General features: G+C 27.1%; 1 protein-coding gene across 1 annotated transcript in view; it reads left to right on the top strand.

Annotated features, from left to right (window-relative positions):
- Window positions 1-21327, top strand: part of LOC126896936 (uncharacterized) — a 171007-nt gene that overhangs the window by 143590 nt on the left and 6090 nt on the right. Inside the window, exon 2 of the mRNA XM_050670134.1 lies at window positions 17787-17989. Coding sequence (XP_050526091.1) covers window positions 17787-17989 — 203 coding nt within the window. The remainder of the gene's footprint in view (window positions 1-17786; window positions 17990-21327) is intronic.

Raw genomic sequence — 21327 nt, 5'->3', positions numbered from 1 at the left:
TTTTTTTTTTTTTTTCACTACCGCCGGCATGCTGTGGACCGCCTTGAAACTACCGCGAGGTATTGCTTCAGGGCGGCCCACAAGTAATAACCCTAATCTGATATAACCTAAACACAAACCCAAACCCCTATTATATTTCTTTCTTTTGGTTATTACAATATGAAAATAGCTCGTTGTCTTGAGACGATCATTCGTATTTATTTAATATACAGAGTGTTCAGTAAGTCAGGAAACGGGTATCTATTGTTCTCATTGTTTGTAACAATGAGAACAATAGAAACCCGTTTCCTGACTTACTGAACACCCTGTATAGTTAATCATTACGTAATCATACCGGACGTAATAATTCTTCAAAGAGTTTTATTTTCTACAAATTATCAACTAAAAATATTATTTGTCCTGGGTTTTTAAAAAGTGATTACGTAATCTTTTTGTTAATAAGTTAAAAAAAAAATTCTTGTTCCTCGAATAGAGATGATTAACTCTAAATTTAACATGTTGCTTTCATAAAGCATTTCTAACAACTTAAATAAAAAATTGTTTCCGCTTTTAATTGGTTGATCATACAAATCGTAATATTTTTTACCAGGGACCATGTTATAGTATTCATGTAACTCGTAGATTTTTGTCAAACAATACAGTCAACAAAGAATAAATTTAAAAATAATTTGTTTTTTTTTTTTTAATTTTAGCATTGGAAATAATTAATTAAAAACTCAATAGAGCTTTAATATTTTATATATTACATCATATTTATAACTTATAAATAAACTCTTATAAATTATAAGCGTTCGTAATGGTTCAATTTAACTTTACGTGGTCATAGTTTTAGCGGATTTAATTGGAGTCTGCATTTAATTAAATTATTTCACACTCAATTAGTTAAAAAAAAAAATAGAAAATGGATTTGTTAATCGTTAAAAATAAAATTGGTTCCATTTTTAAAATTTATTTGGTTTATAATTGGACCATAAGTAATATAATTAATATACCTTCTCGCCCAACTCATACTTTTTCCTGGATGAAAAATATAGGTAATGATGTTCCATAATATGATATGTCACATACAGATTTAAATCCGTCGCCAGCACAACCGTTGCCATCCCACAGTAGGTTCATTATATCAACCGATATAATATAAATATTTTCCCTATCGCTTTTATAGGTAGTTTGGACTTAACGGGAAAATCGTCGTCAAGCCAGACGACCGAGTAGTGAAGGGATTTTCGGTTTACCATTAGCGTTTGGAAATCCCGTATTTTTTCTTCCTTTGGTGCCTTATTTTTTTTTTTAGTCTACCCTAGCTAAACTTGAGGGTTTTGGCCGCCTTGGTCTGGCCGTGTCGTGTCATCATTTATATTATCGGACCATAATTTGTTTTACTCTCTATTTCTCTTTCATACACCGCCCTCCGATACGCGGCACGACACGATCCTCTTCAGGGGCGGTCGAAGACAAATTGCCGGATATTAATTCGCTGCCGCACTCACTTATCCAACCGATATAGTCTTATCGGGTTTGGCCATTAACATCGTTTTGAAACTGCGCCCGGAGTGTTTCTTATAGGCGTTTCGTAAATAGACAGATTTTCGGATTCCGTGTAATACAGTGATCCCTTAGCCGGATCAATAAATTTATCTGTTAGTAACCCACTCAAGTTTTCAGAAAAGTTTCCAAACACGATCAAGATTATAAAATACCAATTTAAGCCACATAGTTACATAAACTTGACCATGTACGTAAACGCTTCAACTCTTCATTCCTGATTTATGTATCATAATATTTTGTCACAAGTTCAATTCAACCCTTAATTATAATGATTGCTTGTGAATCATTATGATACAACCATCAGAAAAACTGCCAACATTTTTATAGACAATGTTTAGACCCCATTTAATAAGATACAAATAAACATTATTACTTCTTTCGAATTCAACTAATTCAAATGATCTACTGATTTATTAAATATAAATATTTGATGCTGATAACGAATTGACCAAAACATAGTTTCTAAGACAGTCTATATAGAAACGAATGGCTGAGTAGTTAATTTTTTTGCGAATGAATAAGAAAAAGTACAAAAAATATAAAGGGAACGAATCTTCTATTTATTGAAATTAAATTAAATTTCATTATTTTTATTTTACAGTTAACTCGTTCAAAATATTTTTAAGTCTGATTTGTTGTCATTTTTAAATTTCACAAAGCACGTTTTTGAAGAAACGCTTTTTTATACCTACTTGAATTAATTATTTCTTAGTACTCAGCTTGTCGTTTTTCAAAACGCTTCTTTAAACTTAACAAGTATGAGATTATAAATTTAGTAAAATGTTAATGTCTGAACTTTTTGCGTTTTATACAAACTTATGCGGTGTTCATTTTTTTCGAAAATTTCTAAGAAATACATAAAGAGACAAATGCGACGTATTTCACGCGTCTTATAAAATTTTAAAGCTAATGTCTTAAAAACTACAAACTTGAACCAGTCACGCGATTTACAGAGACAGTAAGCAGGAACATAACACCTTTTGTAATCTTATTCAGCGCTATAAAAATTCATACTGTACTTTTATGGTTCAGTTTATTCAGAAAAATTGTTTATTAAAAAGAATCGTACAAGCTTAGTGAACAAAATTTTACCTTTTTGTTTTAATAATTAATCAAAAGATACCATTTTACAAATAGAAGAGAAAATGAAAATGATACTTAGAAATATCATGAGTTTTAAACGAGGTCATTTTTGCAAAAGTTATACATTTACTACACTGTATCAATTATAATTTAGGACAGTTAAGGCTCATATTTAATGTCTAAAGTATTTTTGAAAAGAAAATTAAAATTTAGGATATTTATTAAATATTAGTATAAATAAAATATTATTAACTTTCGGTTTTTAATGTTACCAAAATATTAATTATTTTACCTTCTTCATAATTATAGAATAATTTAGAAAATTAAAAATTAATCATTTTTAAAAAAATACCCAAGAAATTTTATTTTAACTTGAAAATTATTATTTTTGCAATATAAAATAAATATGTCTTATTTTTTTGTTACTGTATCATTATTTTAATGAATGAGTAATAAATTAAACTTTATTTTTATGATAATAAAACAGCCAGTGAAACCTCACAAGCCTCGCTTAATCATAACCTGGCGTTTTTCACTTTAATTTTATCATTTTTCGTGACCCAAATCAACCAACCAAGGACTCGTATTAACTCGCAGAGAGAAACCCTGATGATTATTTTTTAATTAGTTTCATTGAACTCGTGTCCCTCTTGTTAGTGGTTTTGGATTTTTAGACCCAGATTAAAAAAGTTTGGTCTTTTACAATCTATCAGTTGTAGCGTTGAATACTTAACTAAGTGAATGCCATTAAACTTAAATTATATCCTTCAATACATTTAATGCAGATGACCACTTACAGGATAATATTATCTTACACTAAATTTTTCCTTGTATTTAAAATTATTCTGGAGTAATGAAGCTTTTAATTACTAAATTCATTTCAAATTAGCCCAATCGTGAGTAATTAATGGACATCCCACCAATTTACTGGAAAATTACCTTTAACCACAATGTGGCGAATACAACGATTGCACTCACTTCATTCCTACTTAATAAATATTCGCAATCATATATAATATATTTTGAAAACCTATTTTTTAAATTAAAAAATACATACAAATATTAACGTTTTAATTATACGTCTAAATTATAAACTATGAAGGTAAGATTTTTCACTAGTTTTTGGAAAATCGAAACCATATGACATAATTTTATTAGATAATTTTATCTAAAAATTTATATAAACACTTAATTAGATTATTAAATTTTAATTTCACTCAATGAATGGGAAACTGTCATATAAATACCTATTATGTATATAATGTTTCAACAACGATTTTTAGTATAAATAATTAACAAATAAAATCTGAGGAAAATCATTTATAACTGTCGCTAGTTGCTATATTAAAAAATGTATTATTGATTATACAAATAATATTCTGTAAAACAATAATTCATAAATTTAAGTATAAAATAATATCCGGTTGGAAATAAATGTTTTGTTTTTGATATATTTTTTCGAATCAGGGTATTAAAATCTTTTAAAGTATCAATTATGAATATTTTAATAATATTTCTTGAATTATGAACTCATTTTAATAGATTCACCAAGGAAGCTTTTAACAAACATTTTAACTGAAATATAAATAAAAAAATATTTTTAAATATTGTAAAAAAACTGATGAAAATAAATACAAATTAAACTTTGTTGGATGAATGGGCCGACGGCCAAAAAGTGCTAAATCAATTTCTCAAGTTATTTATAGGATATTTTATATTAAGAATAATATAAGCTACATTTATAATGTGTTTTTTATATTAAAAACTGGTAGTATTTTGATTTAAACAAAGCTTAGTTTTTATTTAATAGGAAAATCTTAATTTTTTTTCTTTTAAGTAAACTGTACATATTTCTGGTAGAAAATCGTTCAAGTGCATCTAGATTATAAACAATTATTCTCAAATTAAATTGGAAATAGGTCTGAATTGAATCTTTTAATTTACATATAACATGAAAAACTTATGATTTATCTATTTTAAAGTAGTCTCTAAGTATTTTATACAAATAACAATGTTAGATTTTTAGATCACATTATACATATTAATAATTATTTACACATTGCAATGATGATCAATATGACATATATTAATAATCATTGCATAAAACATTAATTCTTTAATCAAAACATTTAAATAGTTTTAAATTTGTTTATGTTTGAATAAATATTACAAAATCCATAACACATTATGATGATCATACGATGGAAATATCATAGAAATAATTAAAAGCAAAATTGTCTCAAATTATAAAATACCTGAAATCGGATTCAGATCGGGCTAGTCCGATTCGATCTGAATTGTGCCCAGACCAAAAAACGAGTCAAATCCTAATATTGATTTCATGTTTTTTCCTGGTCGGATCAAACATTAGTATTAGATCGTGTATGTCAATGCTACAAATTTAAAAGAAAAATCAAATAAACGAATAAATTTAATTTAACTAGTAAATCAAATAAAACTTTAGATAAATTAATTAATACAATTTAACACATAACAAATATTAATTAAAATTAAAAATTAAATTCAAATACTAAACATATTTATTTAGGGCAATCCTAGTGATTATTTTTGAAGGTAGGAAGTGAATTTCGCCAATTTGAATATGTGATGTTTATAATGATCATTTACAAAAGTTATATATTAGTAGTCTATGAGCGTTCAAATTGTAATATGTTTGTATTCTTATACGACTATGATTACAGCCCGACATTATGTATATTTATAATTTTATTTAAATAATTTTAGAAGTTCCGAAGTTTGTGCAAATTTGTTTTGGAATATACAAATTTGTAATGGCTGATAATGTGTTTGGAATAACTTATAAAAATTTATAAATGCATATAAATCCGGACTCTAATAATGGTATTTTTAGTGTGTCGAATGTGCTAGACTTAATAAAAAAATACGTGTCGGATCAGGCTCGATTAATTTTTTTTTAATTTAACTTGAGCTCGATCAGGCCTAAAATTTTACATATACATTTGGATCAACTGGCTTATTAAAAAAAATATTGGATCGGTTCGGGCCATATGTTTAATGCCCGAAATGATATTTGCAAAATACCTTCTATCATACAGTTATATAGATTATTGTTTTGTTTGCATAACACTGTAAACACATTGGTGGTGTATACATTAATCTTTTACTCGCATACTTTTGCACGAACATTGCATTAAATGTCAATGGACGTGCACTCGAATTTATAGGTTTCTCTAAAATTGAAAACAAAAGAATAGTTCTTGAATTGCGAAAAAATCTTAAAATGTCTTTTGTGATATTATAGATATAAATAAAAATTCGTTTCAATGAATCATCCATTAGTGCACTTCATAATATTGATATTGGCTGAAGATCTGTTTTCGGCTTTCATAAAAAAGTTCAAGTGATTATTATTGAAAACACATACATGTAAAACTTCATTTTGTTTCATTTTGGGTTTATCGGAAACTTATGTGATTTGAAGGATTAAAGTTACCTAGTTTCTATAGTATTGTATCGTAAAATTTGTTATGTTATTGCAACAAATTTTATACGAAAACCAATACAATTGTATTGATTTATAATTTGTTTAAATCATATATTATTTAAAAATATTAGCTTTTATAACCATGAAAATAATTAAGCGATTAATTATTAATCACTTAACATAATTTAAGTTTTCCAGCGTAATTTTAGAACCATACTAAATGAGTTTTATCTGCACATTTTGTATATAAAGACACTAAATTATTTCGTAAGTAAATTGTGCAATGTTTAGTTTTATATAAATTTGAAGTCGAAAAAATGTGTACTGAATTTACCTTTATTAAAATTTAATTATTTATTTGTAAATGATTTACTTAAACAATCAAGACACATACAAATGTGTTTTTAAATAAACTTGTATCTAATGAAAAAAAAATTTTTTAATTCGGCAGTTCTTAGGTTCCAAAAACCAAAAAAAAATTTTCTTGCTCCGTTCAAAATCGTATACCCAATATTTTTTCTATCTAATAAAAATTTATTACGTGTGGCTTATTAAAAATATGTGCTGATGATGGTAACACTGCTCCAAAAATACATATTACGCTAGCTTTTAGTCATTTTTATGGCTCTTTGAGTTAAAAATTGTTTAGTTTTAAATTAATATTTAAATATATTTTTATCATCATCATCATCTCCTTAGTTCCTATCCCAACTATTGGGGTCGGCTTTACCTTATTGATTTGACACGATTTTTACACCGGCCGTTGACCTAACGCAACCTCATTATGGCTGAGGGAATAAGTAAGACGGATAAGAGTGTTTCACTGTTAAAATATTCTTTTTATCTATTTATAAATAATCCATAATGTATAAAGTTGTATATGTAAATATTTTTTTCTTACCTCTATACATTTCAACTATAATTGTTAAAACCAAAACATATTACTAAATTTAAAATAAAATGCATTACTATCCTGATGACATTGCGCACTCTCAATATTAAAAGACAAGATTTCAAAAAAATAGTAATTATTATTACAATAATATAATAATTATTATCATTATATGAAAATTTAGTACATATAAGAGAGATTGGGGGAACTACGGTCACCTTACAAAAATTGTTATATCTCTGGTTCTAAGACTCTAAATGTTATGCTATTACAACAAATTAAACATCTTGACTGCATTATGTCAAAGTCTCAGATTTTCGAAACATAATCTTATATATATAAATATATTTTTTTAATGCAAATGACCGATGTTCCCCTTAGCCCGGGGGAATATTGGCCATACATAATTACATGCAAAAAGATAAGGATAAAATAATTTTAAAAAAAAATCACTGAAATATAGTTCATATAAGTTATAAATATATAATAATTTGCTTACCTTAAATTAAATTTCATAAAAAAATTTTTTTTAGATAAATAAACGTTGAAAACAATTTTTACACATTTAAGCGTGAAAACGTTTTTTGATGATATCGCTCTAATAGGAATAAGGTTTTTTTTATCATTCTTAATCTATAAATATGGTCAACTTAATTTTAGATGTATGAGTTTATTAGATAATGAGATGACCGGTATTACCCACTGACCATAGTTCCTCCAGTGTCCCCTAATATTATGTTTTAAATTTAATTTATTTTAGCTTCGATGCGAAGCTGAGAAAATATTAATTTTATTAATACGATGTTTTTTTTTTAAATTTATATTGAAATAAGTTTGATTAAAATTTTGTGATGAATATTTTGTGTCCTGAATGAGTTACGTTCCAGTGTAGAAATAAAATAATATCTACATTTAAACTCGTAAGTTAAATTAAATAGGTGTTTAATAAAATTTATTATCCCCAAGAGCAAGTCATATTTTTATTTTTCCCGTTCCTCTCAATAGTTACCAGTAATAATAATTATTATTGTTGTTGTTATTATTATTACAGCGCAAGAATAAAAGGCACCTGAGTTCAGTCCCATTCTACTCTTCCGCGTTATCCAGTACATATGCGTATATTTATGTATATATATATAACGTGTTCAACTCCCCAGTATCATTAGATTTGTTAAATAAATACCAGCAGCTCCTACGTTTGTATTCCGCGTTATAAACATGCGAATATCTCCCACATTTCAAAACATGTATTATATGTGTCATGATGAGATTATAAAATAAATTGTACACAGCTATGTTTTTTTTTTTTACTGAAAATGAATATTTTTTATTCAACTATTACTGTTTCCTAATTTTTTTTGTTATCTGTATTATATATTTTCAACGAGGGAGCCTATTATTCAGTTTATTTTTTGTTTATTTTAGGTTAGTGCCTAAAAATAAATCAATTTACATTTTAGATGTAAGTTGGATGTAGTTTGCAGAACACAAAATCTAATGAAAACATACAAAAATATCTTCGTAGTGTAAAATATTCGCTTATCTTAATTTTTATCTCGAGTTTTACTAGTCTCGCTGTGTGGATCTCTTGAATTACGTCCAACGGTAGATTAAAAGTTATCCACATAATTTGTTTATAATAATCGCATTATTGATTGTATAAAAAATAAATAATAAAATTTATAGTTGAATTCTGTCGTTGTTGTTACCTTATGGCCTTCGATAAAAGGAAGTGCAAGAGATTTTAATAAAAACCATGTTGGGCCTAACTATTTTAGTTTTGCCAGGGTTATTCATTTCAAAACAAAACTTTTAATCAGTCTTCAAAGACGGGCAAGTTTATTTACACTCTAGCTTGACTTTTCAGTTGAATAACTTTAAACCCCTCCTCTTTGCAATAACCAATACACAACCTCTTTAATATATTATAAGGTATTGCGGCTAAATCGGTAAGTACACTCTAAAACCGACTGAACTTGTACTTCGCATTCACTAAACGTGATGTTTACACCAGATAACACACGTACAGGTTTTCGTATGATTGCAAATAAAATTATCAAGTTGACGACTTGTTTTAGTGTATAATTATTGCATTGAACGAAATACAATTACTTGAAAAATAACAATTAATTTTACAACGAAAACTTAAATGTTCATTGAATGGAAATATATATTATCGAGCAATATTAGTCAATGTTTTCACAAGTAAATTTGATAAAATTATTAAATTTAACTCGAGTTATGAGACAATATTTAGAATATTCCAGTAAATTAAATTATCAAATATTTAATTAATGTGTTATTATTGTAAAGTTATTTTTCAATATTAAATGTACTCGGTTTCATCATAATATCAGTTTAACAAAATCTGAAATTTAATAACAAGGTTTTTTGTTTACACTGTTCTCAATTTTATTTTCTTTCGACGGTAAATTGTAAATATTATAATAATAACAATATTCTTGAAATAATTTGCACAACAACTAATGACATTTATAACTTGAGAGTGATCAAATATTTCAACGCTATCGAGTAACATGTGATGATTTGATGATAAAATCGATATTTATTAATCATATGCCGAAATATTCGATTGTATTCAATTTGATTTTGAAGTAATCAATTCGGGTCATCGTCACGTTTGTTTTAGAAATAACGTTTTATTGTTTAATTTAGAATTTTTACTTTTTAAAATAACAAAAGGATTTTAATCATAGTAATGCACTAAACTAAGTAAATAATTTCATATTATTTTATTGACATTTGTTTTCCCAAAATACCCACTCTACACAGTTTTGAGCATTTTGGTCCACAATCACAGGACATTTCCCCTGGGATGATATAAAGTCACGGGACAGTGGACACCTATATTGACTTTATTCTCATGTGCGCAAAACGTAATCACTGATAAAATATTGTAATCATTGATAGAAATTTATACGATAATGACACTGCTGTGGCTTACTGTACCTTTGTGTTTGCTTTCTATACGTTTACACAGTGTGTCACTTTAAATAATATTTGTGCTATGTCAGCGATAGTTAAAAGTAGAAAACGGACTACCATTTAACTATTAATAGTAGGTAAACATGAATTCGCCCAAGTGAAAGGGAAATCATTAATTAAACATTAACTCGAAACCAGATTTAATCCGACTTATAGTGAATTACGGCAATGTCCAAAAGTTTCATAGACACCAAAGAACGCTTTGGAACTTTCAGAGTACACTTCAGTTGTCCTTGTCTGTGTAATGAGTGTCATGCCGAATACGACTCTTGAGCTCTAACAAAGATGTGCAAAGAAAAATACTGAAAACCAATACAACTGACCTGATTCTTACATTGTTGGTTGAGCATCACAACAATGTTTTCAGTGCAAGTGAATGAGTTTTAATGTGAAAACTTCTGTTCTGTGGTGACTCATTATCGAGTCCAGTCAGCTGCGTTTACGCCGAACTGGGCTTACTAATCACACGACAAGGTCTTTACATAAGTCCCTAGATTTTTCCAAGTAGAGTAAAAAAAAAAACTATTGTAATTTATTTTGTAGGCACATAGTAGAAACGAGAATTACTTGATATTAAATCGTATGTTAACATTCGTAGAATATTTTTGACATTATACGCTTGGTTTATATTTTTAATATGAATATTTTTTTCTTGATATATTCAGCGATAAAGTATTTATTTAAAAATAATTTTCTTGAAACCTACGTACTAACTAAAAAAACATATATATTATTGATTAAGATAACTTGATGTTTTTTATTTTTATTTGATTACTGTAGTTGAAGGTATTAAGATATTCACTAAAATAAAAAGGACTTTTTAAGTAACCTGTCTATACAATATTATTTTTCTCGTACGTTACGGAAGAAAATGAATTACTGAACATTACTTTGCATTTATTTCCATAATTCACGAGACTGACTAGTTTGTTAACGCATACTAATTATGAACGCATATTTTAGGGATTTTCTTTTAGAACTAATATAATTATTCAGAGATTAACCTCAATATGATATAAATAGAACTGTTGCGCATTAAAATAAAACAAATTCACTATAATTATGTTTATTTAAGTTTTCATAAATAAAAAAGCAAATATTTGATAGGATATCAAATATACAAACAGAAAAATAATAAGATGAAATGGAGTGAAATTCACGTTCCTATTGTAAGACAGAAATAAGTATGAAAATTATTGTTCTGAAAAATAATAATTATATGATCGAAAGATTATCGAAGAATGTTTTTAATTGAATTTTTAATAATAAAAAACTTAATTATAATTGTTTTAAAATTAAATTTAAATACTTGAATTCCGGTTTTGTTTTTCTTTACTCGCCATAATGTAATTTAAAAAATAAAACTTTAACATTCATAAAATTCGAATTGCGTCTTTTGCACATTTTTCATTGATTATCAGAACTAAGAGAATTTGAAAATTGTTAATAAGAAGATGAATGTTTTGACGAAGGAACCGATAAACTACAACAACGTTTCCCTTCAGTTTCATTATTTTACTCACTTTTGTCAATGGTTGAATAACTTATCTTTATATTACGATTCAACTCATTTTTACAATTAACGTATTAGAGACAATAAATAGCACAATATTTACTTATAAATTATTTCTCCGAAAATAGTTTTTCAAGACATTTAACTGTAAAAATGTCGTTATTTGAAAAACTGCATCCCATTTAAAAATAAAATCTTAATAGAAAATTAATTTTGTATTTAACATTAACAAATAACATATACTATGTTATTTAATACAGTCAAAGTTTAAATACCAAAACATAAAATAAAAACAAAACTACAATGAATATTAATAATTTACTAGTGTTAGGTTTTTATGAAGCGGAATAGAAATAAAAGAAGATACAGTAAATATTCATCGTTGTAAAAGCTGGTTTAACCTATTATCTTTTCTTTGTTTAAGTGAAACTTTATTTTACGAACACTTGTAGTTACAAGTGAATAATTCACACAAACTATATATACTTAAAAGTCCAAGAAGTATTTTTTTTTTGTGGAATTTTATATCTCAAGACATCTAGAACTTTTAATAAAATAGTAGAGTTCATTTCTCTTTAATGTAGATTATAGTTTTGCGGATACGACTCTGATAAGTAAAGTCTTAATGTTTTTAATTGGTTTGGTATTTCCAGAAAAAATAAACTTTTTATACTTATTCATTCTTTGTATACCCGTGAAATATTTTTACAATGCGAGCTCTCATACAATTTTCTATAATTGTAATAAATAGCGTATGATAAACTAACAATATCTACGTGTATATTGAATGCAATTAAAAATATGCAGTTATTTCATTCCTTTGAATTATTAAAAAAATATTTAATTTTATCAATGTCTGCACGGTTTTTCACATTTTGTTACTCGAATTGCATGTCTATACATCAAATGTATAATAAACACTGTCATGTATAATACAATACATTTTTATAATATTCAGTACTAGTGTGTTATGTATTAAATTTTATTGATAAGACTGTATTTTTCCAATATATTTATATGCATAAAATACATAATTCAAGTAAACTTTATACAACGTATATTAATTACTAACAAACCCAATCTAATATTTTATCGTACTGAGTAGTTCACAGATTAAATTTTCAAACTATGCACCAATAGAAGTTTTAATTATGTTTGCAGTTTATTGTTTAATATATTTAAACAATGTTCATGTTTCTCTAAAATTATTGCATGAAATTTATTACTGTTTAATTAAGATCGTTTAACTATGTCGTTTGGTAAACGTAACAAACCGCTTTTCAAACGCTGTAGTTTTATTTTTCATTGTGTTAAATAGAATAATTTTAGATGAATCCTTTTAGTGAATAAAGTAGATAGATATGCTAATAATTTGTTTTAAGTATTTACACTAAAAACTTTTTTTTTTGTGTTCTACAAAGATTAATTTGGGGTAAAGTGCGCACATTATTTTTATCGCATATAACTTGTAGTATAGCTAGTTGTAAACTACTTTTTTTTTGGCTAGACCAACTTAAAAAAATACAAATTAAGTATTAATAGAATATTTTGGTTTAACTCTCGACCGCCGACTTACATGGGCTCATCAAACTCGTGAAAAAAGACTACAATTAAACCTCAGACTTTGTATGCTTAAAACTTTAATAATTAATAATAAATAAACAAACTTGGAAACAAAACTATTAATGTACAAATCCCTAATTAAACCTATTTGGACCTATGGCATCCAATTATGGGGTAATGCCAAAAAAACAAATTTAAATGGAATACAAACTTTTCAAAATATTACCCTTAGAAAACTAACTAACTCCCTTCCATACGTTTCCAACTTTATACTCCATACTGACCTGAAAATTAAAACTGTGAAAAAAGAAGCAACCATTATTATATAAGATTCCACATAATTATTCCTGGAAATCCTCCGAGACGATTAAAACGCAAATGGTGTAGAGATCTATTATTCAAAAAAAAAAAAAAAACATATTTATATATGTATTTGCGTGTATATATAAATATATGTATACTTAAATACATATTCATTTAAAAATATCATCAATGGGTGGCTTCTTTTGTCATGTGTTATTTTAATTTAGCCAATACTCTTATTGTTCCTTTTTGATACAGATTGTGTATATAAAATAAAATAAAAAAGTATTAATAGTGAAATTAGACTCCATTTAATGAGCAATGAGCTGAAACAAAATGAAAAATAAATCCAATTAGTATTAAATAAGTTTTGACTAGCAAATAAATAAATAACTTATAAACCTGGAATATTTACTCTAAATAACAAGTATTGTCGAAGCTTATTAAATATAATGATTGTGCAATTCAATATTATAATAAAAGAAAAAAGAGTTAGCTACTTAAAAATACATTTTTTTTCTCAAAAAATAATATTTTTCAATAAATAATTTATCTTACAAAGGAATTAGAATAAAAAATTTTATATTAATTATTCTTGGAAGTTTAAGGTCAATCAAGTGAAATCGTGTCACACAATTTTTACTCTTAAGTTCGGACAGTGCCCAAGTGTTACTCTCCATTGTAGTCACACTCCATCTAGACTTAACCCTAGAACTCCTATATACCTGGGCCCATCATATTCGTGCAAAAAGACTTCAGTTAAATCTCCGACTTCGTATGATTAAAACTTAACTCATTAATAACAAATAAAACTACTAATGTATAAATCTCTCATCAAAGCTATATGGACTTATGGTCTTTAAAAATGGGGAAACCCCAAAAAATCAAATTTAAACTGAATACAAGCTTTTCAAAATATTACATTAAGAAAATTAACAAAATCGCCCTTTTATCTATCAAGTTACACCCTCCACACTAACCTGAAAATTAAAATTGTGAAAGAAGAAACAATAATATGTTATAAAAGATTCCACACTCGACTGGCATCTCACTTCAATCTTCTAATAAAAGATCTTTCAACAAACGTTATTCCTAGTAATCTTCCAAGTTGATTAAAGAGCAAATGGTATATAAATCTATTAACTTAAGAGGGGAAAAATCACTTAAAACTCCAATTATACCTATTTGAAACAGATTGTGTATAAGATAATAAAGAAAAAAAAATAATTGTTCAAAATTTTTCAATTAGACATAAACCTCATTTATTCCAAAGTAAATGCAAAATATTACCTTTATAGTTACGTTAGGACTTTTACCCCAAATCATAACTTTAAAATTACTTATCAAAAATTGTATGTGTATATAAAACTGTGTTTTTAATAATATATGTCTCATTATTAATTAATAATAATTTTTTATAATCAACGAAAAAAAATTCAAGTCTTATAAAATTGTTTAAATACTTAAAATATTATACTCAAAAAGTGAAATATAACATAAAAGTATGAAAAAGTTTTATATCTATGTTATGTTAAATTCAATGTTATTGCGATGATATTTTAATTACTAAAAACATGTACAAAAGTCTATGATTCAATATTCATCAACCGTTGGTTCATAACTATAAAATTTAAATATTTATATCAATAATGGACTATTACTCCAGTTTACCTTATATCAATAAAATAAAGTAATTCACTTTTTTAGTGATTTAAAAATATCAAGTTTATGTCTGAACAATGTTCAAGTGTACTACTCGATACTAAATCATCTCGTATAAGAGATAAATAAGAAATTGATATTCGTTTCAAATAAATTGTAATCAAACTGGTACTTTTTTGACGTAAAAATTATTCTTGAAATCTAAATATAAGTATATTAACATTAACCGTCTGAAAACTATTGGCTTCTATCAAACTTTTCTCAAAAAATAATAAAATTTAAAAAATGAAATTTATTTATGTCACTGAAAGTTTGGATTTAACTTCTTAGACTTTGTCAATCTGGAAACTATTTGAAAACTGCGCCATAAATAAGTCTTGGTATATGAAAGGGATTTTAAACTCACAACTTTAAACTGCATTCAAAAATAAGCTAAATTTATATGTTTGATTTTTTACGCCTTTGTCGCGTTTATCATTTCGAGTAGTATTGCTAAGAAGAAAAAAAATAAGATATTCATCTTTCTCTTTTAGTGTAGTGAATCCTAGTTTGTTATAAATGTGATGTCAAAATAATACAAAGTCAGATTACTTATTTTGTTATTTGCATGAACGCCGCAGTGTAAAAAATCAGGTGTTGATCTGTGATTATATTATAACACAAAGTTAGAATACTTTTCCGCTAAATTTAATATGATATATAACTGAAAGTAAAATACATTTGTGGAACCGAAAAAACTTTATTTGAATAACATCATCTTTTTTTTTTTTTTTGTTTAAGACAAATGTATTTTGATGAACTTTTTATAATTAAACTGTGACACTAATGACCATTTAACTACTCGTTGTTAAACTCGTTTTAAAAAGAGATTAATAAAAAAAAATACATCGCACAGATATGAACATCAAATTTTAATTAATTATAAATAACATGAAAATATTTAAGATGTCTTAAACACAAGATTATTTTCTTTTTAATTTAAGCTTGAAATTTAAGTCTAATTTATTAATTAATAACGTACACACAGCGTAGTTTAGTTTGAGACAATTAACAATGAATGCATAGAAAACTATATTCCTGTAAAAAAAAGTCTTTTGATCATCACACTATTCAGGATCTTCCTCTTTTTTGAAAAGTTTTCGGCTACGCTCCAATGATAGATCTCAAATCNGACCTCTGGACTTGTCTTCATGGTGAAAACGGCTACCGAATGCAATTTTTGTGTGAAAATTTTCGATTTTATAATTTACATTTTTTACTTTAAAGTGCTATAACTTTTTAAAAAATGTATGGATCAATACAATTTTTTCATGAGAAGTAGTATTTATATACATCTTTCATTGGATATACTTTTTTTTAAAATCAGACTATTTCCCTATATATGGGGGGGCTTAAAATATAAAAAATGCATATAGAATGTAGAACTTTTTCAACTTAACTTTTGAAAATGTTCCGGAAGGTCTGACACTTTTATATATATCTTAAATTAAAGCTTATGTAATATCCTTTAATTTGAAAAAAAAAAATTTGACCTCTGGACTTGTCTTCGTGGTGAAAGTTGACATCAAAGTTAATAAAAAATTACGATTTTTGTAAAATAATTTTTTTTTATATTTTTAACTTAATAATCCTCTAACTTTTTCAAAAATGAACATATCAATATAATTCTTTTTTATATAGATGTTTGATGTCTTTACTTATCATTTGGTATATTTTTTTTGTAAATCTGACACTTAACCTGCCCACAGGGGGGGATTTAAAATGACAACTTTTTCACAAAAAATTTACTTTTTCAACATAACTTTTGAAAATGTTCCGGAAGGTCTGACACTTTTATATATATCTTAAATTAAAGCTAATGTAATATACTTTAATTTGAAAAAAAAAAATTTGACCTCTGGACTTTTCTTCGCGGCGAAAATGGCTACCGAATGCTATTTTCGTGTGATAATTCTCGATTTTATTATTCATATTATATTTAACTTTATAATGCTATAACTTATTGAAAAGTTTATGGATCCACACAATTTTTTTATGAGAAATAATTTTTTTTAATAAACCCTTTTTCATTCGACATACTTTATCTTAATCGAGATATTAAGGAACCAGCAAATCAAGTAGCTTTTGGAATAAAACACCAATTTTTTTAAAATTAAACACTATCTAAAGATTTGCATCGAAGCGTTTATTTTTGATAGTGATTTTAATCACTGTCAGATATCATTATACTTGATCCAACTATACCACGTCACAACTGTGCCGCGACCCCCCTGTGCTGGGTTGTTTTTTTTTATTATCATTTATAATACTGAAATTGTAAAATCAAGTGACAGTAGAAACATTATTCGTAATTACGTACTACACATTTTGAATTAGAATGTTTAGCTTAACTTCAGTTTACCAAATTGTGCCTTACGCAGGAAATTTAACTATTTACAGCTTATACTGAGGCCTATTATTACACAATAGAGGAATGTTACATTGAAATGAATTCCTTTAGATGTTTTCATTCAAGCATTTATAAATAGTTCGTAGCACGTTCCTGAAGTATAATATGTGTATTTTACCTATTGATAAGATCAAGAGGAAAGATCAAAGATATCTAAAAAAAAAAAAAAATGGGCGTTCAAAAAGACGTTTAAATATTAAAAAAAATACAATAATAAAGAAAAATATAAAAAAGAAAAAAAACTATTAAGTAACACATTTTATCGGCGAAGTGTCTAATTATAACGAATTTTTATTTTTAGTTTTTTGTCTGAAGTTGACTGAACTCAAGATTGAGCAACATACTTTGGTTGGCAACAGCACACGACTAGAATGTAAATTTGACTTGCAGGGCGAAAAACTCTATGCAGTCAAATGGTACAAGGATGGCGACGAATTTTACAGATACTTGCCGGGAGAGACTCCACAAGTTCAAGTGTTTGAAATGACTGGAGTACACGTGGACGTGAGTAGTTTTCAAATATCCTTCCGATTCATTCGACTAGGGTTCTTTAGAATTTTAATGAGGTAGTCGAGTAGTGAAAAATTGAATCAAATTGATCCGTCAATTGGAACAGTTTTCAATGGGACTAATGAAAAATTAGCACATGGCTGATTTGCGAGTACACTCCACTGGGGGAGGGGGGCTGTTGTAAAATTAACATGTTCAAAATCGAATGACATCGTGTGAGCGATTGATATGTAAACGAATCAGAAATAAACTTTTCAATCGCTCTCCAAAATTTTTGTTCTACCCAATAGAATTATTAATGGACCGCGACTTGGCGCAACAGCGTCACCGGTCAGCACCGGAGCCGTTCAAAAGGGTTCAAGGTTAGTCAACGGGCAAAAATACCTCTAGTATGTTTGTAGGCTGTTAGGGTGGGGGACGAATAGAGGAGGCAACAGCCGTCAATTAGTCTCCGACTGCGCCAGGTGTTGTTGTCAGATTCGCGGAATGATGAAACGCGAACGTTTTGGCCTGGAAAATTAATGCCAAGCGCTCGCAAAAACGCCACACGACCACCGCGTTTTAGCTTTTAATACGATTTCTTCGGGTTGTACCCTATTGATCACACAAAGCGCATTGTATTTCTCTGTTCGATGTTTTTTACATTCCTCACCAAAACCTTGTCGTACGTGTAAGTCACAAAGCAGAGCTTATTTCACGGTGGCCTACCGATACTGGAAACAGCTTTTGATGTAGACGAATTACGCCTCTGTGTCAAAGTGGCACGTTTGTAATTATCCTTTTACGTTTTTTTTTTTTTTTGTTTTTTATCTATTCGACAGAGTAGAAATTCTGACAGGATTCTACAACATTCTAATATTAAAAAACAAGTCTGAATAAATGTATTTTTAATAGTTAGGTAAATAAATTTAAAGCTAGATTCTTATTTTTTTAATAATTCGTAATCATTGATTCATTGATTTAATAATAATGTTTTATTAAAAACAATAGATAATCTTTTTTTTAAAGACCTTTGATAGTTTTACCAGTTATATTTTGTTATTAATCAACAGTATTCTGTGTGGACTAAACGAAACTGATATTCATTTTAGCTTTAAAGAAGCGATACTAGTTTTGGGAACGCTTTTAAAAGTAGTTTTTATAATTAAGTGCAAACCATGCTTTGCGTTTTTTTGAATTTGTATCGCATACACATATGAAAAAACCGTGTTGTGAAGTTTATTTTTAAAATATTCTTACAGAATATTTTCATCTACAAACATTATAAAAAAGAAATGTTTTATGGTAAATTAACTTATCAATAATCCTAATCAAATGATTCAAATATTTCAAATATCACCACCATTTGTGCATTTATTACAATTTGTTAATTTTAAAACAAAACATATATATTTTTTACATTCCCGTACACTTAAAATTATTATAATTACTAATACAGAATTATAAAACTTATTCCAACAAAAAAACATGCATGAATAACTTTCAAAGAAACTTTACCAGAGGAAAAATTAATTAAGATCACTTTGTACTTTCTGGGAAACTTTTGTTTGTAATATTAAAGTAAATATTTTACTATACTATTCCTAAGTTCATTATACTATTGAGTTTTAATACCTTTTACTTATATTACTTATATACTTTAATACATTTTACTTATATTACTTATATACTTTAATATATTTTACTTATATTTCTTACTCTCGGCAAGTTAAATGTTATAAATCACAGAGAAACAATGCTATTCGCGTTTATCAACTTGTCCAACTATTTAAGTTTCTGGTAAAATTAATATCAATTTAAAAATACTTTATATTAAAAAAAATAAAGTACATATATATATATATTTTTTTTTTTTTTTTGACACTAATTGGTTAAATATTGTGGGTCTACTGTCATTGATAAAGAATAATATATTACTATAAAATTGCCCGAATCAATATTGTAAACTTTTAATATTGATTATTTTATTTCCTATAATCTTTTTGGAATTGAAAACTTTACAATATTACCTCTTTTTTCAAAAACAACTGGAATTAGTGCCCTAAATAATATTTATAATTATGGAACACACAAATGGGTAAAATTATTATTTGTCGCAATAGTTCAGTACATTTGTTACACATTAGTTACACTTTTAATGATGTGAAACTCTTTCAAAAGAGCCTATATGGTGATTGATTTCGACGAGGAAGGCAATACAATAGACTATTATTGTTATTTACTAACCCTGTAATGGATAAACTTTTATAGAGTAGTTTTATTTCATAGCATTGTTTTACTTTCACGTTGACTATAGTTTTTCAACGTTAATGGTCACTCGTCAATGTCCCGTTAAACACTTAAAAAGAGTGTAGGTAATGATTTACACGATAAAGTCGTTCGATAGTATACTACCGTGTGGTGTATACACATCGGGTTTATTGGGGTCGGCGCATAAACATTTCCATATTGTCGTCATATTGTGGTTTTTATGCTTCCGCAAACGTATTCCAACCTGAGACTTGCAAAGCGCCGTATCCCTTTAAATCCACTGATAGAAAAACGAAAATAAAATGAGAAAAAACTCAGAAATAACAAATACATGCGTGCGGGGAGAGTTTAAATATAAATGAAGACTTGACCGGAGGTTTCTACGGTCGTTGCTTTTTTACCATGGAAACCTGTGCTATTCTCCTGAAATTTGAAATGCGCACGAGATTTAGTTTGAATAAAGCAACTGTCACTTAGTAATGTAATCGAAAACCGAATTCGAATTTATTCTTTTACATTCGAACTTCATTAGAATTTTTTATTATTATTATTATTATTTAAATTATTTAATTCTTGAATCTGTTTATATATCCGCCGAGTGTTAACAACAACTGACGTTAAATTTGTTTTATTAGAACCCAATTCGCGCTTCATTTCTTAGAATGCAAATTCAAAAATTGTCACCTATTTCATTATGTTTTTTACTCTTTTGTACTCTCGCTGTTCTTGTTTGTTCAAACTTCATTGAATAACATACTCGTACAATCTGAAATAGGCAAAATTTATAAATGAAATGCAAGACCGCACTACAATTGCCTACATTGAATGCCGTCTAAAATTCAATTAACTGTAGCGTTTATTTGACCAACGGAGGCGTAGTACTATGTGTTCGCAATTAGAAGTATCAAACCTATATAAGCTTCGTATTTTAACTTCCCACGAAGTTGATTAATAAATAATATACCTTTTCCTACATGGTCCGCGTTTTAAAATAAAGTAAAAAGTTGACAGCACCCTCTACATGAACCAAAAATGAATAAATAATCATTTTTTTTTAAATAACTGAAATTTTTTTATAAAAT

Source organism: Daktulosphaira vitifoliae, unplaced genomic scaffold, assembly GCF_025091365.1.
Source record: "Daktulosphaira vitifoliae isolate Bord-2020 unplaced genomic scaffold, ASM2509136v1 Scaffold_1, whole genome shotgun sequence".
NCBI classification, from domain to species: Eukaryota; Metazoa; Arthropoda; class Insecta; order Hemiptera; family Phylloxeridae; genus Daktulosphaira; species Daktulosphaira vitifoliae.
The sequence above is the reverse complement of the archived record's forward strand: the minus strand, read 5'-3'. Positions and strand labels throughout refer to the sequence as shown.